Source organism: Pieris napi, chromosome 19, assembly GCF_905475465.1.
Source record: "Pieris napi chromosome 19, ilPieNapi1.2, whole genome shotgun sequence".
Taxonomy (NCBI): domain Eukaryota; kingdom Metazoa; phylum Arthropoda; class Insecta; order Lepidoptera; family Pieridae; genus Pieris; species Pieris napi.
This window is the reverse complement of record NC_062252.1, coordinates 10,011,806-10,035,530: the sequence shown is the minus strand read 5'-3', so window position 1 is coordinate 10,035,530 and position 23,725 is coordinate 10,011,806. Positions and strand designations below refer to the sequence as shown.

Genomic DNA, 23,725 nt, shown 5'->3' with positions numbered 1-23,725 from the left:
ACTATTTTTTTTTTAATTTTCCGCGCTTTTTCGTTATCTTCTTTCATTAGCCAGACACTTTTCTTTGCTAATTACACATATAATAGCGATACCGACGATTTCGTCCTGATAATATTCGTAGCACTAGAAGACGCAGTGACATGTATGTAAACTTAATATTGAATAGATATTTATTTATTTTCTAAAATTACAAAAGTATTAGCCATCGGCGTCACTACATAAAGGCTATATTACACCGGGGCAACACTGTGCGGCCTTGTGTGCCGTCTTTTAATAATATATTTTAGTTATTATATTTTAAGGTCAGTTATTGTTTTTATTGCTCTTTTTTTTGTATTTATAAGCTAGGTTAAATTATATGCCGTACAAAAAAAAATAACATAATAAGGTGTTTTCCTCGCTTAATGAATAAGTATCGCAATATAGCGAGGAATTGAAGCCACCATTAAATGTACACTGTCACAGGGACCAAACTTTTTAAATTTGTTTTCACGTTCTATTCATAACATTTTAACTATTACATATTTTTGTATTTTATGTTTTAATGTTTATATTATTTACCTCTGACTTGTTTAGAAAAATCTTTTAGCAGTAAAAACGCCCTTTTACATATTGTCTTTGTCCTTTAATAAATATTCCTATTATTATTACTTTCACATTTTAAATGAATATCACTAAAGCTTGATATTTTTTTTTTTTAATGACAATTCACACCAATTGACCTAGTCCCATGCTAAGCTGGTAAAGCTTGTGTTATGGGTACTAGGCAACGGATATACATACATATTATAGATAGATAGACATATAAATACATATTTAAACACCCAAGACCTAAGCGCAACACCAAATGCTCATCACATCGATGTTTGTTTCAGACGGGGATCGAACCCGGGACCCATGGATTCGCAGGCAGGGGTACTAACCACTAGACCAATGAGTCGTCGTAGTGCTACAAATTATCCAGAACAGTAAATAGAAAAAATGTGAATTAAATTTTGTTACAACAGCTTAGTTTAAGCTTTTCTATAGTAGTTTAGTCTCATACGCAATTTAAAAATAGCTTGTACTCATCACAATATAGCTTAACGAATGCCTAACTAGCACCATTCATGTTCAGAGTCCTAAATACGTGCCTTTTATGTAAAAACCTATTCCATTAGACTCTTGAAATTGGATGCTAAATGAACACAGACGATGAACAATTGTTGAGTTTAATTTTCCAAATGATTTTCAACAGTTGAAAAATGTTCAACCCTCTCTGGTTGTAATGTTACTATACTACTAACTATTTTTTTAACTACCTATGGATGGGAGGTCCCCAGTAACAGCTCCTTCCACTTGACCGTATTCAACGTAGTGAGATTGGAATCGTCGACGACCAGTCACTTTCCGAGCGGCTTGATCCCTTGGCGTTGCGTAGAGATGTGGGGTCCCTTTGTATCTTCTACCGCATATACCATGGAGAATGTTCAGAGGAGTTGTTGGGATTAATACATGCAGCTGAGTCATCATCTGAAATGAATACGAGGCAGAATACGAAATTCCACCCGTATCAGCTGGATATCCGTTGTTTCACAACTGAGCGTTTTCTAAGGCAGTTTGCCACGCACCACTACTATGTGAAGCCAGCCCAATTCAAATTAGGTCCTTCAAGAAAAGAGCGTACCAATTCTTAAAAGGCCGGCGACGCACTTGCGAGCCTGCTGGTGATGTGATTGTATGGCGGCAGTATCGCATAACATCAGGTGAGCCTCCTGCCCGTTTGCCCCCAGTTATATAAAAATATATATTATGCATGCATAGAGCATTGTTATACTAACATAATCATTGTTGACTTAATACACAACACACATACATACAAACATGCTTCCATAGATATAAATCCACAGTAGCGTAGTCACTGGTTTGAATCTGAGCGAAACATTGAGGAAGACTTAAAAAAGTCGATATACTACCTCGGTGTGACTTTAAAATAATAGATTAATTCATGCGGTATATCTAACTAAGTTTATATGTACCTCGTATATAGTGAAATAACAATATTACAAGCTGCCGAGGGTCACACATAATCTAATACACGAGGTATGCGTTCAAAGAGACATCTTTAACGAACTAGCTAACTACAAGTACCTCGCGGCACTTCCCATGAATACAATGATAAGTAAATTGCGCATTTATATTAAACTTTATTAACGTATAACCTTTTTCTTTGCTTTGAAATAGTGGTATGTTATATATGTTTGATAGCAGCATAACGCCAATTATGAAAAGTATATAACATGTATAACATAGCCATAACATTTATTACTAACGAAACACACACACACAGAAACACACAAAATAATAATAATGATAATCAAAAAGAAAAAGAACAGAAATTATGGAAAGAAAAAAAAATGTGTGTGTTGTGGTTGTAACTGGTCCTTGCTTAGAATTATGCTGCTTCTGTGGAACTGGTCATTCTGCCAGAGACCACAACAGTTAGTTTGCGCCTCAGACGCAAAAAATAAAATAATTTAAAATAATAATAATAGTAAAAATTAACAGTGTAAGTAAATAGTATTGTATTTTATTGACATCACTTTCACCATTAGAATGCTGCATTATCATTTAGTAACAAACTATATATCCAAGATATTAAAAATACAGCCGTGCCCGCTAATAAATGTATAACTCGGGTCTAATAATAAACCATTTTTAATAAAGACTGTGTTTCTTATAAATTCTTTAACTAAACTTCCTTAGAACTGTTTAAATATTTAAGACTGAGGTCTTAATTGTGTTTCGTTCAATTGTATCCTTTCATTTCTTGGTTCTTATCCAGAATGAATGTCATCTGGAAATTGAGAGAATAATTTATAATCCTAATTATTGTATAACCTGCTTTGTACCAACGATTTTTAATTGTCTAATTAAATAAATATACCAAGTCATTCAGCATTATTGTGATAAAACCGGTATTTTTATCATAAACTAGCAAACGTTACGCTCTTCAAATAAAATGAGTGACTATTTGTAATCAACATCAATGGCTATATAGGGCTTGTGGGCCTTGGCCTCCTCTAGTATAATTTCGCCATCACTATCTATTTCGTGCTTCTTGCGTACTTCGAACCCCTATTATTCTAGTATTTAGAAGTCTTTGACAACTCCATCCCACCAACGCAGTCTACCGGGTTTTTTCTTGACACCAGGTTGTCAGTTCAGTTAGGATCTTGGGGTTCTGCCGTCGCATGCCCATGTCCCAACCACTTGAACAGTTGTAATACCAAAGCTAAACGATGTTTCAAGTATTTACATAATTTCGGATTAATAAAATTTAATAGCCCAATATTAACAATTTACTTATTTCGATCTAGCCTAATTTAAAATAATATGTAATTTAAGTATAACCTTATGTACATATAAGGATATTTAATATAAGAAAGGTTCAATAACACTACTCACAGTCTCTATTAAACGGAAGACACTCTGCCCTGCGATTCTGTAACTCACTTTTCGAACTCGCACAGCGGTTTTCGCAGCGGCGGTCGCGCTCAAATCAGTCGTGAAGCAGTCATTTTACGATTTAGCATTCTGATAAACAATAAACTACAAGCTCCCTCCTTATCAGAATGCCATTGCTGAATGCTTCTGTTCTATTTTTTCCCTCACTGTTGAGCACTTAATACTAACGCGCACTAACAATAATTCACTAGTTCTGTTCTGTGTGTAATAGTGGTTGTGTTTTCAGTCTTCTTACTAGGCCTGTGGTGTCAAGGAGTTGAATTTAACTACATAACAGTAAATAAATAATGCGCTATGTGTTATGTTATATATGTATTCTTTACTATTTACTGCAACTGTTTCGCAGCATTACATTATTACTTCCAATAGTCCAATAATTTTTGGAACGTGTGGTACAAAAACTCACCATTGATGAAGGGATCTATTTTTGGTGTTACCAATGCATATAAAATCTATTGAGAAAAGAGCAAATTTAAATGAGAATAAATAAGTAGTTCTTGTTGAGACTTTTATTAAGGTTCCTATATACAATAGCTATAATTACAGAACAAATTATAGCGTGATTAAATAATTTTCTTAGAATTAGCAGTTTCTAAACTCGCCGTTCGTTGGCCTTTAGGGATGGGGTTGGGTTTAAAGTTACGCGTAACTTTGAATCAACTACTGAGTTCAACTACCTATCAAAGTCTCATTAAACGTAACATACTATGTACAGATGTATATATCAAAGCTCAGAATTCCAAGTACGAGCTTTCTTATAAAGACAAAGGTAAAACCTAAAATTAACCTTTATGCCGGAAGTGCCACAGTACAGTAGGTACGTATTCAATTAAAAAAACTCAGTTTTACTCATTTATTTTAATTATTTATATTATTACTATATACCTTAAGAAAATTGTAAATACTGTATATTTGGTGATGTTTAGGTTTTAATAAACGATTTCGGCTAGTTTTTTAAATATTTTCTTCTTTATTAGATTCTAAGTGGTTTATTATGTATTTGGTTTATTTTGCTTACTAGCTCGGTACAATCGACCGCACCAGTAGCAATTTTCATGAGGTATATAGTGTCCGCAATATCACGTCGTATAGATAACGGTAACATGTGAAAATGTTTACACCGGGCTCTGTGGTCAGGCATATATTTGTATTACCTTAAAAAAGTATATATAATATCTAAATATAATTTATGGAGACAGTCACACTCCGGGTCCATGAAAAGTATTCGTTTATGATATATTAGTTATGACAGCAAACATTGATTTTCCAAACAATTTGTATAGTACGTGAATTTTCACACGATGTACAAAAATACTGATGGTAAGTTAAAAATAACAAACACTCGGCTCAACTGTAAAAACTAACGTAATCAACTATCGGAGAATAAATAACTGAACATTTTTTATTTAACTGTTCCATACGCCTAAGGTTTTAAATAGTTAAACAGTGAGCCCTGCTACTTTAAATTTATATATTTTTTTCTTGATAATATATTTTCCGCGAATCAGCCTTCAGTACCAGCATTTTTGGGGTCAAATGCATTCCGGTTTTTATCGCTGTTTCATCAGAAATTTCCTATTTCGTACACGAAACTTGTATATTTTTGAAACAATACTATACGGTAAGCCAAAGTTTACACAAAGATAAATGTATTATGCCAAAACATAATCTCAACCATTAACCAAAAAAAAACTCCCTATATAATGGTATATTATTATTTGAAAAATATGTTGTATTAATATCATCATATGCCAAATTACATTACATATATTCATGCTAATAAATTATTATTATTATCGAGTGAACGTGGAACGTAGCAAAAGAAGTGCATTATTCGAACGATTTCAGGAATCACTAACGCTCGTTAAAATTTAAATAAAAGTTGTAACTATTATGACTAATAAATTTATTTAAAGTTTATTGTTAATATAATAATTTAATTCTTGTTCAAAAATGTGTAAATGAGTTGTCATTAGTTTCCGTGAGTACGAACTATTACTACCAACGAATTACTTTCTTATTTATATTCGTGGTAGTAACGCAATACTATATCTGCGGGCATTTTATTAAATTATTGGATTTGCGTTCCCTAATTGCCAACCTTTCCCCTAAAAATCTGATAAAAGCCAAGAGGCTGATTGCAGATGGATGAAGCATTTAAAAAAAAAAAAAAAAAAAATATTTCGTTTGCTGTTTTTCAGTAAAGAGAAAGGAACGTTAGCAAAAAAATGAACTCCATACTGATAAACACATTGTATTGAAAATTTTATTTTTGTCATATTGTTTCTACTGAAAGTTATTCTAGTCCATCACAGTGCGTACAGTTTTATATCAAATATTTTAAAGTGGTGACAAACGATTTCTTAATTAATTACGTTTTTATCACGTTTGTGAATAAGATCGTGGGTTAATCGATTGAAAATTCTGATGAATAAACACTCAACTAATACCTAAGGACTAGTATTGAAAATCATAAATTAATCGCAGAGTCTCATATTATTAAATATATTTACCTAATAGATGTTAATATATAACGGAGCTAAGCTTTTATAGGAATCAACAAAACAAACAACTAAAAAGTTTCTTTAACTGAAACTTTTTCCAACTTACAACAACACATTGCGTATAAAAAACATTGCAAAGCAAAAACCCATAAAACAATACGAAAGGAAACTTAAAACAAGCAATGCAAATGAAACCACATATTTAAACTCACGTAACAATTCAAAATCTACGTCATATGACAGAAAGTAGTAGTTTAAACCGGTTTAAAACTGTCGCACAGAAAACCGTCGACGATATTACCGAAACACAGTATAGAAACTTGTGGTAGCTAGCCGTTGACGTCGATTATTAGAGAAAAGCTACTCATAGTTAAATTATTGAAGTCAAGCGTAAGGTTCATGGGAAAAGCTTCCACAGCATCCACCGTCGAAAGTGAAATAGATTTTTTCACATTTTCTATTTCTTATGTGAGTGTGTATGTCACTGAACTTCTCTCTAACGACTGGACCGATTTTGATGAAAATTTTTGTGTGTGTTCAAGGGGATCTGGAAATGGTTTAGATTCACAAATCAGCCCGCCAGATGGCGCTGCAGTCGGTACTTTCATACTTTGCTTTACTAATTGCTTGAAATATCATGCAGGACAACGTCTGTCGGGTCCACTAGTTTATATATAAAACAGAGAAATGAAGCTTTATTTTTTACTAATAATTGATAAATCCCAAAACGCGTTCCACAAACTAATATAATGCAATACAAAAAAGAAATACTAGTTCAAACCCAATACAGTGCATTTAAAACAAATGCGAAATGCATACAAATACTGAAAGTAGGTTATAGTAATAATAACAACAAAGTCCAAGCACTGTTACTTTTATTTATACTGTTACATAAAGAATGTTATCGAATTCGATACCTATAAAACCGATGGAATTACCGAACACGAATCGGTTTACATTTCTGAAACAAAAGTAGGCAAAAAAATCCTATAACATGTCGGAATAATCGAGGTGCTGTTCATTCATTCGTTCACGCATTATTCACAAGTTGTTCTTTGTTCATTTGAAGCAGTAATGAGCTGAGGCTTCGCTAGACTAACGAAGTATTTTTTGTTAATACATATCATTATTCTAGAACACAAAGAGATGTTGCATATATTTGAGTAACAACGATATTTCTTATGAGAATATATAGAGACTGTAAATTGTTGCACCATGATTTATGCAAAAAATTGTTACGCCATTGCTATCAAACCATTTAATCACCTGCCTTGAAGTTATAGATCACTGCCGTGTTATGCTTTCAAGGGAAAAGTGCGTAAATTTTTAAAGGCGTAGTATATAGCGTGGGCGAATATTTAGACCATAAGTTTCGAAATTATAAATAACTTATCTTATAATTTATGAAAATTAATATGACATTTGCATGCCTATTGTTATATTGCTAATTGTGCGGTTTTTTTATAATTAATCGATCTAAATGTACCACTTTATTTACAAATAAACGATTTATTTATTATTTAAAAAAACAGCTGTTTTACATGGTTACTAATAAATATTAATATTTTAACATTCGCTCGAACGGTGAAGGAAAACGCCGTGAGGAAATCGACGGCGTGTGTCAGGCACTGGAGGCTGATCACCTATTTGCCTATTAAATTGAAAAATGATCATGAAACTGATTCAGAAATCTGAGGCCCAGACCTAAATAGATTGTAGCGCCACTGATTTTTTTAAATAATAATATTTACAAGGTCACGAGTATTTAACCTAATGTTAGTTAAGTTACATATTATTATTATATATACAATTATACAACTAATAAAAAACGCAAACGAAATGTTATCAGTCATCTTACACTTGTAGCCAATAAATTGTAAAACGTCAGTTTTAATAGTGAATAATTAGCTATTTAGTTTTTCATACATTCATAAATTGTAATATAATATACTCGTTTACGAAAATGTACAATAGGTCGATATATTATATTCCTTATAGGTAACAGATGTGTCACATAGTTTTAAAAACCCATAAATAAGTTACAGTTTTTTGTTAGTCCAGCGTCACAACCCCACTAATGTTATGTTAGAAGCCCTTATTTTAAACAATTAAAGACGGTTGACACTTAGCTTCCACCAAAGAGTTTCATTTATTTGAACATCCCTTCAACAACCACCACCAAAATTAACGGTACAACCGAATTTACGAGAATAAAACCCAGAGACAGTAAGATCGCCTTAAGCCTTATAGTCAAACTTGGAAGTATTATTTATTCCCTTTATAATTAGGCTAATTCCCGCTGAAAGTTAAACTAAGTATTATGCAGAAATTCAGTTGCAATTCCTATTCATTAAAAACTGAGACATCTTCAAGGATTTTTCCAACCCGATATTTAAAGCTTTTCATTCTTGGAGGCTGTTTAAAAAAAGTTTTGTACGTAATAAGTTTAAAGAACATTTAAATGCTAGGACTTTTATATACTTAGGGTGGGTTAATGAACCCTTGTCTTTTGTTCTAGTTGCAGTAGAATATTTTTTCTAATTAATTTTATTTTGCTCGCGCTACTTTAGGGTTTTGAGATTTTATACAAGTTATGTAAGGTATGTTTCAAACTAATGTTATTTAAATAGAATTCTGTACACATATAATTTACTATTATTGAAGAAAAAAAGTGCGTGCGTACACATGTCAGAAGTGAAACTTCTTTGGCAAACTAATTTTTAGCTCTTGTTCATATTTATACAAATCTAAAACTTTAGATTTTCGAGACTTAGAGGGAGGGAAAAGGGTAGATATGTTAAGAATTTAATACAATTCACTAAAATATTAAAAGTGTCTTAAATTAATACAAATTGTAAATTTAATTTTTTAAATTTATTTCTTCGATAATAAAAACACGTGGCATTTTAATTTACAATTCGTCATTTGAGATTTCAAAAAACTTTGCATAAAATATATAATACTTAATATTTCATAAATTCTCTTTAGGTAATTTTAATTTTAAAAATAGAATTTCTAAAAGTTAATTCACCTTTCTCACACTCTTTCAATCGCTCTCTCTTTTTTCTTCGACAAAAAAGCTGCACATCTTCTTGACGTTTTCAAAAATTTTACCCTCATGCACCTATAGAGTTTCACTTCAAAAATGTGTTATAGTGTTGAGCGACAATGATGTTACAGCCTCATTATATTCTATTCAAAACTAACTTTATAAATTTTATGAGATTATTTTAAAGATCTTTACAAGCTTAATTATTATCATTTCACAATACCCGTTTACAGCAAGCATTCATCACCTGTAAGCACTCGGGGTGTGGCTCTAATAATTTTAAATACATAATTGTATATATTGAACCCGATGTAGTAGTAAAAAGTAATTCATTGCTGCAAAGTGAAACGAATGAAGCATATTAATTATAAAGAAATACTTACCGGTCTGAAGAACAGCTATTAGAACCGCGACGTTTACAGCTTTCATTTTAGATGTCTATCTGAAAAGACAAGAATCAGTTATTTAACAATTGACGATTCTATCATGTGTGCCTGACAAACGCAGTCGATTTTTGGCTGCCTCTTTCTTCACGATGTTCTCCTTTAACTAATATTTTTTGAAGTTATACTTAATTTGGCGCGTTAGGGAAAAATTATGAGAGACGAGAGTAAATTTTTACGATGCACGCGCACACCGTCACAAAATACCGACACCCTTAGTTTTAATACTGACAGTTGACAGTTAACACGGTTTGACCTAACCCTATTTGGTAGTTGCTATTATTGGTTTAACTGTCATCGTAAATTTTCATTTTGCGATCTTTTTAACTAGATAATGCGTTAGAATAAAACTTTCAATGTATTAAATACCTTTTTTCTATTGTTACAAACGTATAATAAGGCGTGTCGTACACATACGTTATTTATTTTTTATAATAGAGTATTTACAATAATTGGCCTTATTCTGATGATTTTAAATCTAATACCAGCTCCTCGTCCGCTTTTCTCTTCTCCATTTGCTTTCATCAAACGAGCTTTAAAGTGGCGGAAAGTTTCTGGTAGTAAATGTGAATTTGCAATTAATTTAACTTCTTTTTTGACGTTCATAAGTGTACTTGTTTACCTATTTGAATAAAGATATTTTGAGTTTAAGTTTAAACATACTAAGTTTATTGGTGGACAGCCTTGATTCGAATATACGACCGTGAATCCGAAGCACTAGGCCAAATCAGCTCTTTCATATTATCAAAATTAATAAAAAGTACTGAAAGATAAATCTTGTACAAAATATTCCTCCGAAATATTCTTCTAACAAAAAACCCATTTCCGCTCTTTGAATACAAATTTCTTTTTATTCTACATTTTCACTCAGTATCTAAGAAAATGATAAGGAAACTAAAAACTTAATAATTCAGAGGCTTTTCACCAGCCGAGGTCAATACGCCCTAATCGCCTACTGTTCTCCCAAAGGGTGACCATAAATTATGTTTTAAACAATGTGTGTGTCAATGATTGTTAATAGTGTGACAAAACATAAATAGATTACATTCATTAACCTCGAAACCATCACAACCCACCACAGGATTCTGAAATGTGTTCTCTGTGGGGTGAACTGGAAGTAACTGAACTAGGAAAAGATTACTAAAAATTAAAAAAATAAAACCCTGTAGGTAATAATTTTTATCTATTGCATAAATTTTATCGCGGGCTCTGAGCGCGGCGACCGAATCAAGAAATTCCGTAACAAAAATATACCTAACACACGATGACGTAATTTTGGTGCGGCCAATACGCGTTAGAGTGAGGCAGACTATATAGGCGTGTTACACTGAGTCTGGTAGAGTGGTAGATTGAATTAATATGAAAGAAAAAAAATACTGCGTACATAAATAAATAATTAAAATTGCATAAGTTGATAAAAAATGCTATTTTTGTTTAGTTTCATTGACCCGAATGTATTTGTTAATCTTCTTTGCGCTGAAACTGTTGAAATATTTTTGATGGAAATTATCAAGGCACTGCAAAAAGTGTCTAGAAATAAGATTTAATAAAATATACTTTAAGTGGATAATAAAGTCTGAGCGTAGGGTGTGCGACCCTCAAACCTGAGGTCATGAGTTCTACTCACGGCTGTTTAACAATAGAATTTCTATCTATGTGAAACATGAAGAAACCGACATACCGTAGACTCAAAAAGTCGATATGTGTCAGGCACAGAAGGCGGATCACATTTTTAACACTATGTGTATATGAGCCCATATACCGTCAGAGGAAATAATTCTTCTTCTTTTATTGTTCATTATCCATTGTTCAATTATAGCTTTTTACTTCCAATGTAACAGAAGATATAAAAAATCAGGAGTGAGACCTGAAAGTCTTAATAAACAAATGCGGGATGCATAAATTAAAAAAACTAAACTTCAAAAGCAATCCTAACATTGTTCACATCTTTTTTCAAAACTCCAATTCCATCGTGTTTCTGAAATTTATCATTCTTTAAAACTTCCACGAAACTTATCGTTTGTCCTAGTTTTACATAAATCGCAGCCACCCGACTGTCAGCCAAAGACATTACAGAGCGTTATCAGTCGGAAAACTCTTGCAAATTTATTCATGAGCCGCTGATCGTATTCGGATAGAGCCTGTGGTTTTATTATTGTGTTTATGGTTCGGTCTGTTTATTTTACTGTACATAGACATCTCTAGCCTACTGTTGGAGGGATTTTCACAGGAAACACTTTAATAAATAAACGAGGAAAACACTTTTTTACCGGGTTGAATTTATGTATTTTTAAGTTCACGGTCACCGTGACGACGCACGCTGTAAAGCACACGAAACGTCGGAAAAATTTAAAATTAATTGTAAATTTATAATAATACATAACTTCAATCCAGTAAAAAAGTATTTTCTTTAAATGTGTAAAAGTTATGTCAATAAAAGACAATACTAAATAAACGAGGAATCAAAGTAATAATATCATAGAAATTTTCGAAGTTTTTTTTTATTAAATCTACCTAATTAATTTTATAATTAATAGATAATGTTATTCTAATTATGAACGAATAAGTATCGCAATACAGCGAGGTAATGCCAGCATTAAAAATACACTGCCACAGGGACCAAACTTTTTAAATTTGTTTAGTTTTCTAATTATCCGTTTTTAATTAGCATTATTTTAGCTAAGTAGGTTAAGCATATTGTAAATAAATACTTGTGTGTAAATTAAATAAATCACATAAATTGTAATGGTTAAAGAATTTTGAAATCAGTTCAGTAATATTTGAGCTACAAACATGAAAACATACATAATTTACTTTAGTATTAATAATAATAATGAACAATAATTATTTCCCCTTTATATATTGTTGATATATTTACAATGCTTTTATCGAGGTGAAATATAATTGTTCACGAATATTATGTGGCGTTTTTTTTATCAATTAATAGTTAATATAATAAAATTTGTACACGTTTGGAAAACTTATGAACGTTAGGCAAACGGCATTTACTAAAAAAAACTGACATACTTTTCATTGCATTGACGCAACTAATAAAAACAAAAAACCTTAAATTCTTACTATTTTATAACCCGGTTTTGAAACATTAAAAATTCATACAATAGTAATTTCAAAAAGTTTTTAGATTAACAGTGACTATATTAAAATTTCAAGCTACACTCAGGTACCGTTAGCACAAAAATTGAATTTTAAAAATTTAAGCGTTTTGTTGACGTTGCCTTCCGACACATTTAGGTCAAAACATGTTGCAGAATCGACTTGTTTTTTCGATCATTTCCCGATTGATATTCGGGACAAGTGCGATTGGAATCAATTTAATCGCGTCGGATTTGTGAATGTTTTTGGATTTGATCTTTAATGCTTCGTTTCCTTAGTAAATATTTGATGTGGTTTGTGGGTGGGGGTCTTCCCTCAGAGACACGACCTCCAAATGTTTAAAAATCTAGTGTACTCCTCCCTCGAAGGCCGGCAACGCGCTCACTAAAGATGGGTGTCTATGGGCTGCGAAGAAACGAAACGAAGCTGGATGTAGTAAATATCAAAAACTTTATCAAAATTCTAAATTTGCTTTAGATTATTATATATAATTTTTGCAATATATACAGCCTATGTATGAACGCAATTTAAATGAATATATAAAAAGCTCCCAAACCTCATTAAGTACATAACGTTAACCAACAAGAACTAATTAGCAGGGAAAGAATTCAATGCGGGTTTTCCCCGTGGAAGCATTAATTACTCAAGCGAAATTGCGTTTTCATTATGGCAAACTGTTTACTACCGAAATTGAGCTTGTAAATATGTTACAACTGGATTTTTGATTAAAAATATTAAGGTAACTCGCTGTTATGAAGATATTTTCAAAACAATAGACACTTTGTCCTATAATAGTTTGTTTTTTCTAACCTAAAATATTGTTGAACAAAATGTTTTTTTATGGTCCGCACGGTTTTCTAATATTGAACAATATTATAGATGACTTAAAATATTGATAATAGATAACAAACTACATAAATGACTCGCTCGTAAGGTGAAAATATATCAAAACACGTTTTACGCTACTCCTCTTTTCGAAGATACTCTCCTTAAAGCCTCATTGTAATACTTTGCATTCACATCTTGAATGACGTTCAGTTTCACGGTCATTTGGCAGGGAAGGCTAAATTAGCCTCAAGAACCTTGGTGTGCTCAGCAAGGCTAGACGGTACTTCAATCCGGGCTTGCAACTCGCAATCTGGCCCCATATGGTACTGTGTTCACTTCTGGACGGGAGTAGTCTCCCCAGTATCAGCTTGGGCTTGATCGTAATCAACGAAGAGCGATTCGAACCGTCGACGACCAGTCACATTCCGAGCGGCTTGATCCCTTGTCGTTGCGTAGAGATTTGGGGTCACTCTGCATCTTCTCTTACCGAGGAGAGAGTTTAGAGGAGTTGTTCGGTTATACCTGCAGCTGAGTTTCATCATAGAACGTCAAGGCAAAATACAAAATACCATCCGTATTACCTCGACGACGTCCGTCATTCCACAACTGGGTGATCGTGTCCATGGGCGGCAGTATCACTTAACGTCAGGTGAGCATCCTATCCGTTTGCCACCTGTTATATAAAAAATGTTTTAATAAACATCGTCAAACTATGATTGGCACTTGATCTTGACTGATCTTGACTTGATCATCTACTTGCCTATATCGAAATTTGAATTCCATTTTAATTTTCCCACGGACGAACTACAATAATATTGGACTACCTGGGCGTAGCTAAAATATCATTGATGTTATTTTAGCCGCTATGCCCCAGGCATACCATATAGCTAATTGGCCAGTTATATCGTGGGATACAAATAATAAATCCACTTTCCGGAATTTATTGTTTTATTAAATACAAAAGCTAGCCAACCGATTTGCATCGCAGATGATATAATGAAAGAAGCTTTATGTCAAATTAATAGATGCGGACCCAATTACAAGCTGTCATAAAAATAATATACTTTTATTTCAGATACTAAAAAAAAATGTTTTTTTTTTCTCATCTCATTCTTTTTAAATAGTAATAATCTCATCCTTATTTTGGCAGAGGCCTCCTCCAAGTCTCGCCATTCCTGTCTGCACTGTGTCACTCTCCGCCATGTACCTCTCTCTCTATCCATCTTCTAAATTGTCATCCTCTTTTGCGTTTATTGTACCTTGGGCAACATCTTAGTAATTTCTTACACCTCATTTCTGTTTCTCTTGCTACGACACACATTATGCCCTTTCGGACCCCGGCACAGACCAAATGGTACATGCCTTAAGTGAGTTAGTCGCTGGTCACTTACTTTTTACATTTGGTTGCTGATCAGCAGTATATTTCGGTAGATTAGGTAGATTTATTGTACTAGTTGACCCAAAAGACGTTGTCCTGTCTAAAATTCTAAACCTTTCTCGAATCTAGATGGAAGATTTTGTAAAATATGCCGCAGATTTAGTACTTTGTATGATGTGGTAAACTTTAATAAATAAATCTACTTGACACATTAAATTCGGCTCAGCCGTTTAGGAGGAGTGTAATTACAAACACAGAAGATATACCTATATGTTTTAGACGTGAATTCAGAAACGAGATTCCAGGTAGAGGTGATTCAATGTGATGTGTTCTTTATAATATATTTTGCCCGATTCTGTTACTTCACTGTATAGAAACTAATTCTAATGTCTAACCATTGTCCTATTAGATTCTTCATACACTGCTCAGTACAAAGCCTGTTAATCTAAGTTAATAATAAACGTACAAAATGGTCTTGTAATGATTCACGAGGCCTCTGTTTTAAGGAAAATATTTCAAAACTTTGTTAACGGTCTATTTAATAACATCGCCCCTCATAAATATTGCGTAAACATCTTTATGTAGGAAAGTTTATAAAAACAAAACTTATTGCCTTTTCACACGTATAAAGCACTTACGCTGACCAATTTAGGAAGAGCTGCGGTCCGAGAAATAAAGTAAAGTTAAAGTGAAGGTTTTTATAGAGTATCCGTTACTTATTATATATTAATAAGTACCGGTGGCCCCAGAGCTGGTGGTTTACTCAACGAACAAGTATCGCAATACAGCTAGGAAATGCTGCCAGCGATAAAGTTACACTGCCACAGGGACTATACTTTTAATTTTGTTTACTATTACTATGTAGTTTAAGAAAATTGTAAATACTGTATATTTGATTGTTATAATTACTAATAAACAAATGACATTTTATCATAGATATATCAAACGTAGAGATCCGTATTCCAAATATAGTCTGTTGAAAAAAAAAAAATATATTTATCTGTTTTGTGATCACGATCTTTTAACTAACTTGTAAATAGTCAGCGTTATTTGCCTGATCACGCCGTTTTTAGGTCTATCGATGATGACCTCTCAATGTTTTTCTTCGCCGTAAGTGTTAATTGCGCACATAGAAAGAATCGTCCATTAGAGGCCGTGATTCGAACGTATGACTTTAGGAGTTAGATGTCATACTAATTAGTTTATAATTTAGTTCGTAGATAAATTATGTGTTATTATGGTTGGTGTGGGATATACGGGCATAAGGATATCATTCCTAAACAGCCTGATATTCCTATTTTATTACCCATAATTTATATAGTTAGTCCGCACTTATACTTAAAAGTCCTTGTAATATTTTTTTATCAGTAAGGAACTATTCTTATCGATACTAAAGATGTTCAAACAAGTGAATACTTTAAAATATACAAGATATCCTGTGTAAACTGTGTATCGAGGGGTCAAGATAAACTGGTCGTTCGGCCCTGGGGAAATTATTGGCGCTAAGAGTGTACGGAACATGATTTATTGAAGCTGGTTTTAATATTGTCTCCATAAGCCGGAAGCGTTGGGTAAATTATAGAAGCCCTCGCTTATTATATTTGTTTATCCGTGTTTTTATAACACTAGTTGTGCCTCACGGTTTCATCCGCCTTATATTGGTCGTAGTCTGATGTTTTATTACAGTCCTATCTAAAGAGTGGATTTTCTGTATAGCCATGGAAATCACGAAATGGAATGTAAAACTACTATACAGGAATAATGGGCCGTTCTTGCTGGCCCAGGCCAAAGTCTAATGGGCTCTCACAAAGCTACTGGACCGTCGTCCAAGGGTGGTACTAATTAACAGTACTTGTTGTAAAAATACCAAGATTAGTATTAAAAAAGTCCACAGTAAACCAAATCTATTTTTTTATTTTATTACACAAACATTGATGTACAATTACCGAAGTAAACGTAAACTTTGTATGTTAATGAAATGATATATTCGCGTTTTGTTGAAGAAGTTTTAAGTATACTAAAAAAATGTGAAATATAATAAATGACAAAAATGCCGGCTGCACGCACGAAAAACATGACGCATGCGGCGTTACCTCGCTCTGAGGCGTTCCATTTAAGTGCAAGCGAGAGCGCGGAACGAGCGACAAAGAGGCACAATCGGCCACCGCGTTCGGCAGCGTCCGTTCGTTAAAAAATTGACATAATTGTATTTATGCGTACAAATAAATGTAACTTGATCAATTCAATTGTGATTTCCATTTACCTCCTCTATATATATACAAAATATCTATCAAACAAATTACATTAAAATTTTCTTTTGGAAAATGCAACCATTCCATCAGTATTTTCTTATGACGTTGTCACGTTCAACTATCGTCAGTTAACCGACTTTACAGACAACCGATTTTTTCCCTTTGATAATTGTTCATTTGTGTGTTTATATGTGTGTTTTTGTAACTGTTATGTCTATGTCGATGAATTTAATTGAAAATATTGCCAATTACCAACAAATATTATGTTGCTACCATCAAAGCAAATTCATCTTATGATGGAAATATCGCAGTGCATTATGCCCAGCCTTACAAAGTATTGCCATTCTCACTTTGCGATTACTTTCGGTCCAATAAAATTTCTTTTCAATCCATTCTTCCTACTTTAATCAACGTCAACCTATCTCAGTGAAGTTGTAGTGAAATAATAAAAGAGCACATCTCATAAAATGTCCACCCTTGTCATTTGTTTTGACAGATAGAGTGTCACATTTTGACATATTGAAAGTCTTTGTTCACAATTTAAATACATTTCATAAACTGGACCTTATTAATAATTACGGTTGATTATAAAAAATTATATTCTATCTATCTATATATTCTGTCTATCGTCGCAGTCGCCAATTCCGCATATGATTCCGCTACTTAAGTAAAGAGGCTGAGAGACGTATGCAAGATGCTAATATCATTTAATTAGTAATAAAATTAAGTTAAAACTAGTATGTAAATTTAAAAAATCCAGTGGTGCTACAAGCTTTTTAGGTCTGGGCCTCAGTTTCCGGTATCTGATACATGATCATTTATCAATCTACTTGCCTATCTACTATAGGTCGGCCTACTGATCAGCCTCCTATGCCTGACACACGAAGACTACATAAATAAAAATTAATTATGTGTCAATTAAAATAAGTACCATCTTTGATGACATAGCTTATTCCAAAATTTAAAAAAAATCATGTATTATTGAAATTAGTTTTAATAAATTAATATGTTTATTGAATACAATTCTAAACATATATTAACACTAGCTGATCCGGCAAACGTTTGTTTTATCAATTCTATAAAAATAACTATCAATAATAAAAAATAGGGGTTGATCGTAGAGGGGTGAAAATTAAGGGTTGTATGTATTTTTGTATGATGTACCATTCAAAAATAAAAACAAAAATTTTTTTCGAAAAAATTAAAGTTTTTTTTTGGGGTGGACACGCCTTATCACTTACGGCCAAAACCAATATGCAATCTCAATCCAATTTTAGCTGTCATAGACTGACAATTCAATCCATTTCTAAAGAAAATCATGCCAATATTCAATACATGGACTGAGATACCAATCTAATTGATCAACCAAACGTTCAGAGGGCGGATAAGAGATTGAAGATTGCCCTCTGTATGAAAATGAATGTTTACTCATGCCAACAACCTATCTGTCCATTTTGACAGTTGCTTTGATTGGCCAAATCAATCTCGGATTGCTATCGGTGAAACTCGTATGATTTGGGTTTGGGATTGCGACCTAACTTAATATTCATTGGGAAAATTTATTCATCTTCGTCATCTTCCAGTTCTAGTGATAGTGATTTGGAAGTTTAAATGCAATTATCCGATTGGGATAGTAATTCTGAAGCTGGAAGAAGACAACGTACTTCTGTGCGAAGACATAAGAAGACAAGAATTAATTATATCCAGAGCCTGAATGACGCCGAATTCACATTTAGATTTAGGTTAACAAAAGAAGCTTTGGAGACACTTTTACACAAAGTGATGACTATCATATATGACTTCTTGCAGGTTTCATCTTTTCATCAACTTTTGTAAAAAAAAATTAAATATTAGCTACAACCAAAAATATTTGTTACTATAGATACTACCTACTAACTCCACTTCAAAACCTCAAGACTCCAGCAGAACATCTTTATAACGAATCTCAAATACGAAGCAGAAATGTGGTGGAAAGGACATAATATGGTGTTTGGAAAAAATCGGTTTGTCAAAAAAGGTTTTGCTTCAAGTATCTCGTGTACAAGCCGTGATAGTGGCATGTGCAGTGTTGCACAATATTGCTATTGATATGCGAGATGAACATTTTGAACTACTGCAACAAGTAGATGAACCAGCTGATGATATTGATCAAAGCGCAATTGACAACGTGGGAAATGCAAGTGTGCGAAGTAATCTTATAAGTGATTATTTTGCTTTATTACTATAATATTTTATAAATTACAACATTTTGTGATAAATGAAATAAAAATTCAATGCTTTTATTTAAATAAAAATACAAATTTTTAATACAATACATCCTCGCTCCAGGCACAAAATCTATTATTTTTCTAATTTATTTAACATATATATATTTTTTTCTATGGCCCATAATTCTCTTTTATGCTCTCTTTCTTCCTCTTCAAATGCCCATTGCTTTCTCTTATTTAGAAGCTCTTCCTTTCAATTGACTTTCATTTCCTTCGACAGACAACAATATCATGTCTTTGACATTTTCCTCGATAGTGGGTAAGAGGAGTAACAGCACTAGGGCCACCTCCTGTAAGATATGTTTCAGCATGTATCAAGGCAGACTTTTTTCTTGTAGCCCTCTTTAAGCTTTAGCACTGCGAAAGTTTACCCACTTGTGCTATTAAACAGCGTCTCCAGCGTCTTCCAGCACTGCTCTTTCTCCTGCCAGGTGACTGAGTCACTCTTTTTATTTTCTAATATATTTTTATGGTCAGCAACAAGCGAAGTTAGAAGGTCAACTTCTTCCCGGCTGAAATTGACGCTTCTTTCACGTTTTTGCGTAGACATTTTTTTAAGTTAAAGAACCAACCTCGAATCACAAAAACATCATACACAAACTACTCAGAGAAAATTTACATTTGTAATAATATGTACTAAAATACTCAATAACCTAACAAACAAAAATACCATATGAAAATGACAGCCCGTTTCGTTACAAGTAATATTAAATGACCAACAAAAAGGTTAAGGTTCTATGTTTTTCTATAGAATTTTGTAACTTTATTTGTTCGTAACAAAAAAACAAACAAAACGTTGCATAGCTATTTGCTACTTTATCCATACATTGTGAAACAGACCCTTAGTCTTACTTATTTTATTTCGTTCCAAAAACAGCAAACTTTTGGTATGCTTGAACACAACATATTGCATATATATATATTGCATTGAACGAAACGCGGTCGAGAGGCAAGGATCACGCAAAAGATTGCTGTCAATCTTTTGTCAAATAAACAATCGGATAGCAGAAATGTTTATTGGCATGCAGATTGGAGATCAGTCTTTAGATATGAATCAGTCCAAGATTGGTTATAATCATAGATTGAGGATACTTTATTAATTTTGGCCGTTAGGGATTTGAAAGATAGATAGTAGCCGAGTCTCAGACTTACTGAATATGCATAAAACAATTGATAAGAATCGGTCGAGCCGTTTCGGAGGTGTATGGGAACGAACATTGTGACACGAGAATTTTATATATATAGAGATAATACACAAATTATCTTTCGCTTTTCCTGTTGTGACGTAATTAAAGACGACACGTACTTATAATGTACATTGTCAAACCCTTGTCAGAAATTTGACAGAAATACATTACCGTCGCTAAAATTGTTCATTGTTTTGAGATAATACAATCGGTTGCTACAGTAACTAATGCCACAGAATATAATACTACTAAATTATCCAGAGACAAAAGACCAGGGAGATTCACGTTATTTTACATTAAACACCGCAGTAGTACGAAGTTTTGTTTAAATGTCAGATTTTGTATATTTTACGATCGTTTCAAAATCAATATTATAATCTAAGTACTGTTTATTAAACTTAGCCAAATTTTGTTGTTAGAATAGGGCGGTAATCTAGCCTACGGGACGCCCAAATAGGGCAGTCATTGCAACCTATGGACATCCATTTTAAGTGGGTGTGTTGCCGGCCTTTGAGGGAGTACTCTTATTTGTTAAAGGAGTCGATTTTACAGTTCGCAAAAGAAAGTGTCTTATGAAGGGTATTGTGGAAGTCGTCTCTACGTAGAGAGAGAGAGAGCGAATCTTACAATTATTCTTATTTTTTAATTTTACAAAAAATAATTTACAAAAATAAATATTAAGTTACATTAGAAAACCGCTGTGGTTTGTAAAACCTGCTTATACTGCTCACTTTTACTAATATTTTATTATTATTATTTTCTACAACATAGTATTATTACATTCTTTTTTTTTTGCGACTGAGGCGCGAACTACTTGATGTGGTCTCTGACAGAATGACCAGCGCTGTGGAACATTCTGCTCCTCAGCATAATGCTGAGCCAGGGCTTATTACATCCACAGCACACACGCATTACACACTTGAAACGAACCGAATGGGAAAAGGAAAAAAAAAATCTGTTTCTTTGATTATTGTTATTTTGTGTGTTTATGTGTATGTGTTTTTTTTTGTACTAAATGATATGTCTATGTCTAATCAAACTGATTAGTAATACGTTGGAGATTTTTAAAGCGTTTGTAAGTCCTAAAATTATGTTGGACATTCCTGTGGCTTCCTTTGTCTAAATTGCTCGTACTACATTAATATAAATCATAAAAATCGAATTCCAATAATTTTATACACATGGCACACAATAGCAATTTCATCAAAAAAGTATTATTCCTTGAAATCCCGGGAGTGCAATATAAATCATTTTACTAAGAAAAGGCTCTATTGAACGTGAATTCTAAGAAAATGTATAATTTCATTTGTTATTTTGTGACACGTTCGAACTTGCAGTCGTTGCATGTGAAAGAATCGTACACTTAAACAATTGGCTGATATTACATTTTTTATATAAGATCTTAGATCTTAGCGCATTATTGGTCTAGTGGTATCAGCGTGCGACTCTCATATCTGAGGTTGTAGGTTCGATCTATGTGCGTATTTATCATTCAGCTCGAACGGTGAAAGAGAAGATCATGAGAGAGGGGGCTTGCCTTTAAGTCGACAACGTGTGTCAGGCACAGGAGGCTGATCACCTTGCCTATTGGATTGATTAATGATCATGAAACAGGTACAGAAATCTGAGGCCCAGACCTAAAAAGGTAGATGCGTTATTATTTATTTTTATTTTATATAAGTTCTTAATAACCTTTTAAACTGTAGAAAAATCGACTAGAAGATGGAGGGTTTTGGCAGAAATGGGTAGAGGACACCGTGAGACCTCCATATTTTAGTCGATACCAACTCCGGGGAAATAAATACAGATAACACAACTTTTTCTACAGCTGTGATACTTTTTGACATTCAACACCTTTTGTCTTCAGTCACCGTGACCACGCACGCTGTAAAGCGAGCGAAACGTCGTTTTTTTTTTAATTATGTAAAATAATTGTAAATTTATAATAATACATAACTTCAATACGGTAAAAAAGTGTTTTCTTTAATATTAATAATATCTATTATTATTCTATGTATATCCCATTAAGATTTGACATAATTTTAATCTCTAGAGACTATTCAACATTTGCTGTAGCTGAAGTTCTGCCAATCTATGAAGTCTTCATCACAATTATCCAATCAGCTGCCTTTGTCTGCTTTAGACATTAAATTCGAGCGCTTTAGAATTAACAGTACTAGTTGTATAAGGTTTAATTTAGCCTCTGATGGATAATAATTTGCAATAATAATAGTCATAAATATATTGTTTAAACTAGTTACCCATACACACAAATGTATTGTAGAAAAAGAGTAGCTTTTATGTATTTGTTTCATATTATTGAGGTTATGGATTAAATATAATTAAATCATTTTCTTTAAAGATATGTCAATAAATCGAAACAAATGAGACAGTTATCATGACATCGTTTTGTGTTTGAATATTGTCCTCTAATCAGTTCGTACTTTAAGCTTTAAGTTAACAAATAATACTCAGATATGTTTCATTTTTCTCGCCTAAAATCTTTGTCAAAGTCAAAAATTTAAACGAATCATTAAATATATAATACATTACTTACCGAAATTATCTTATACTATAACAATCATTCCAAATTAACACAAATTAAACTATTATACGATCGAGGTAACACTTTTCCCGCGTACAGTAGTCGTCAGAAACACAACCACCCTATACAACGGTTCGCGCGTCACTGGCGTAGAGGGTCTACGGGGCTACGATTCTTGCTACGATTGCTAAACAATTCTAGATTTTCGTATGATGATGATATAGAAAGCTCTTTCCCTGGACAGTGGTAGAACCATTATATAAAAGATATTTTAACCGTATATCAATAAAAGTAACTGTTCTTTTAAAATAAATTGTTTTATACCCTACATTACTTGTACAAGGTGCTGTGTATATACCCACATGTTGTCTGAATACTTTATATTCATTTCAGAACAGCGTTCAATATCGCAAAATATTTAAGCAACGATGTTTTATAGCAGCAGGAAATCTGGAAGTCAGTCAGTTTGTCAGTTTTAATATATACAAATACTAGCCGTTTCGCGCCCGCTTTGCTGGACGAATTAAAATAAATTTTATGTTTCATTATTTTATTTTAATTCATATTTTTATTATTCTTCTTTTTAACTTCCCGCTAAGAAAATTGAAATATTTCGAAAATCGAGTTTTTAACAGATGTTGAAGTTTTGCG

General features: G+C 32.9%; 1 protein-coding gene across 1 annotated transcript in view; it reads right to left on the bottom strand.

The window, feature by feature from the left end:
• LOC125059361 (Down syndrome cell adhesion molecule-like protein 1) overlaps positions 1–23,208 on the bottom strand; it is a 114,512-nt gene extending 91,304 nt beyond the window's left edge. The window contains exons 1-2 of the mRNA XM_047663757.1: positions 23,087–23,208; positions 9,444–9,502 (exon numbers count right to left, since the gene is read on the bottom strand). Coding sequence (XP_047519713.1) covers positions 9,444–9,489 — 46 coding nt within the window. The 5' untranslated portion in view covers positions 9,490–9,502; positions 23,087–23,208. The remainder of the gene's footprint in view (positions 1–9,443; positions 9,503–23,086) is intronic.
• Between the last annotated feature and the right edge of the window lie 517 nt (positions 23,209–23,725).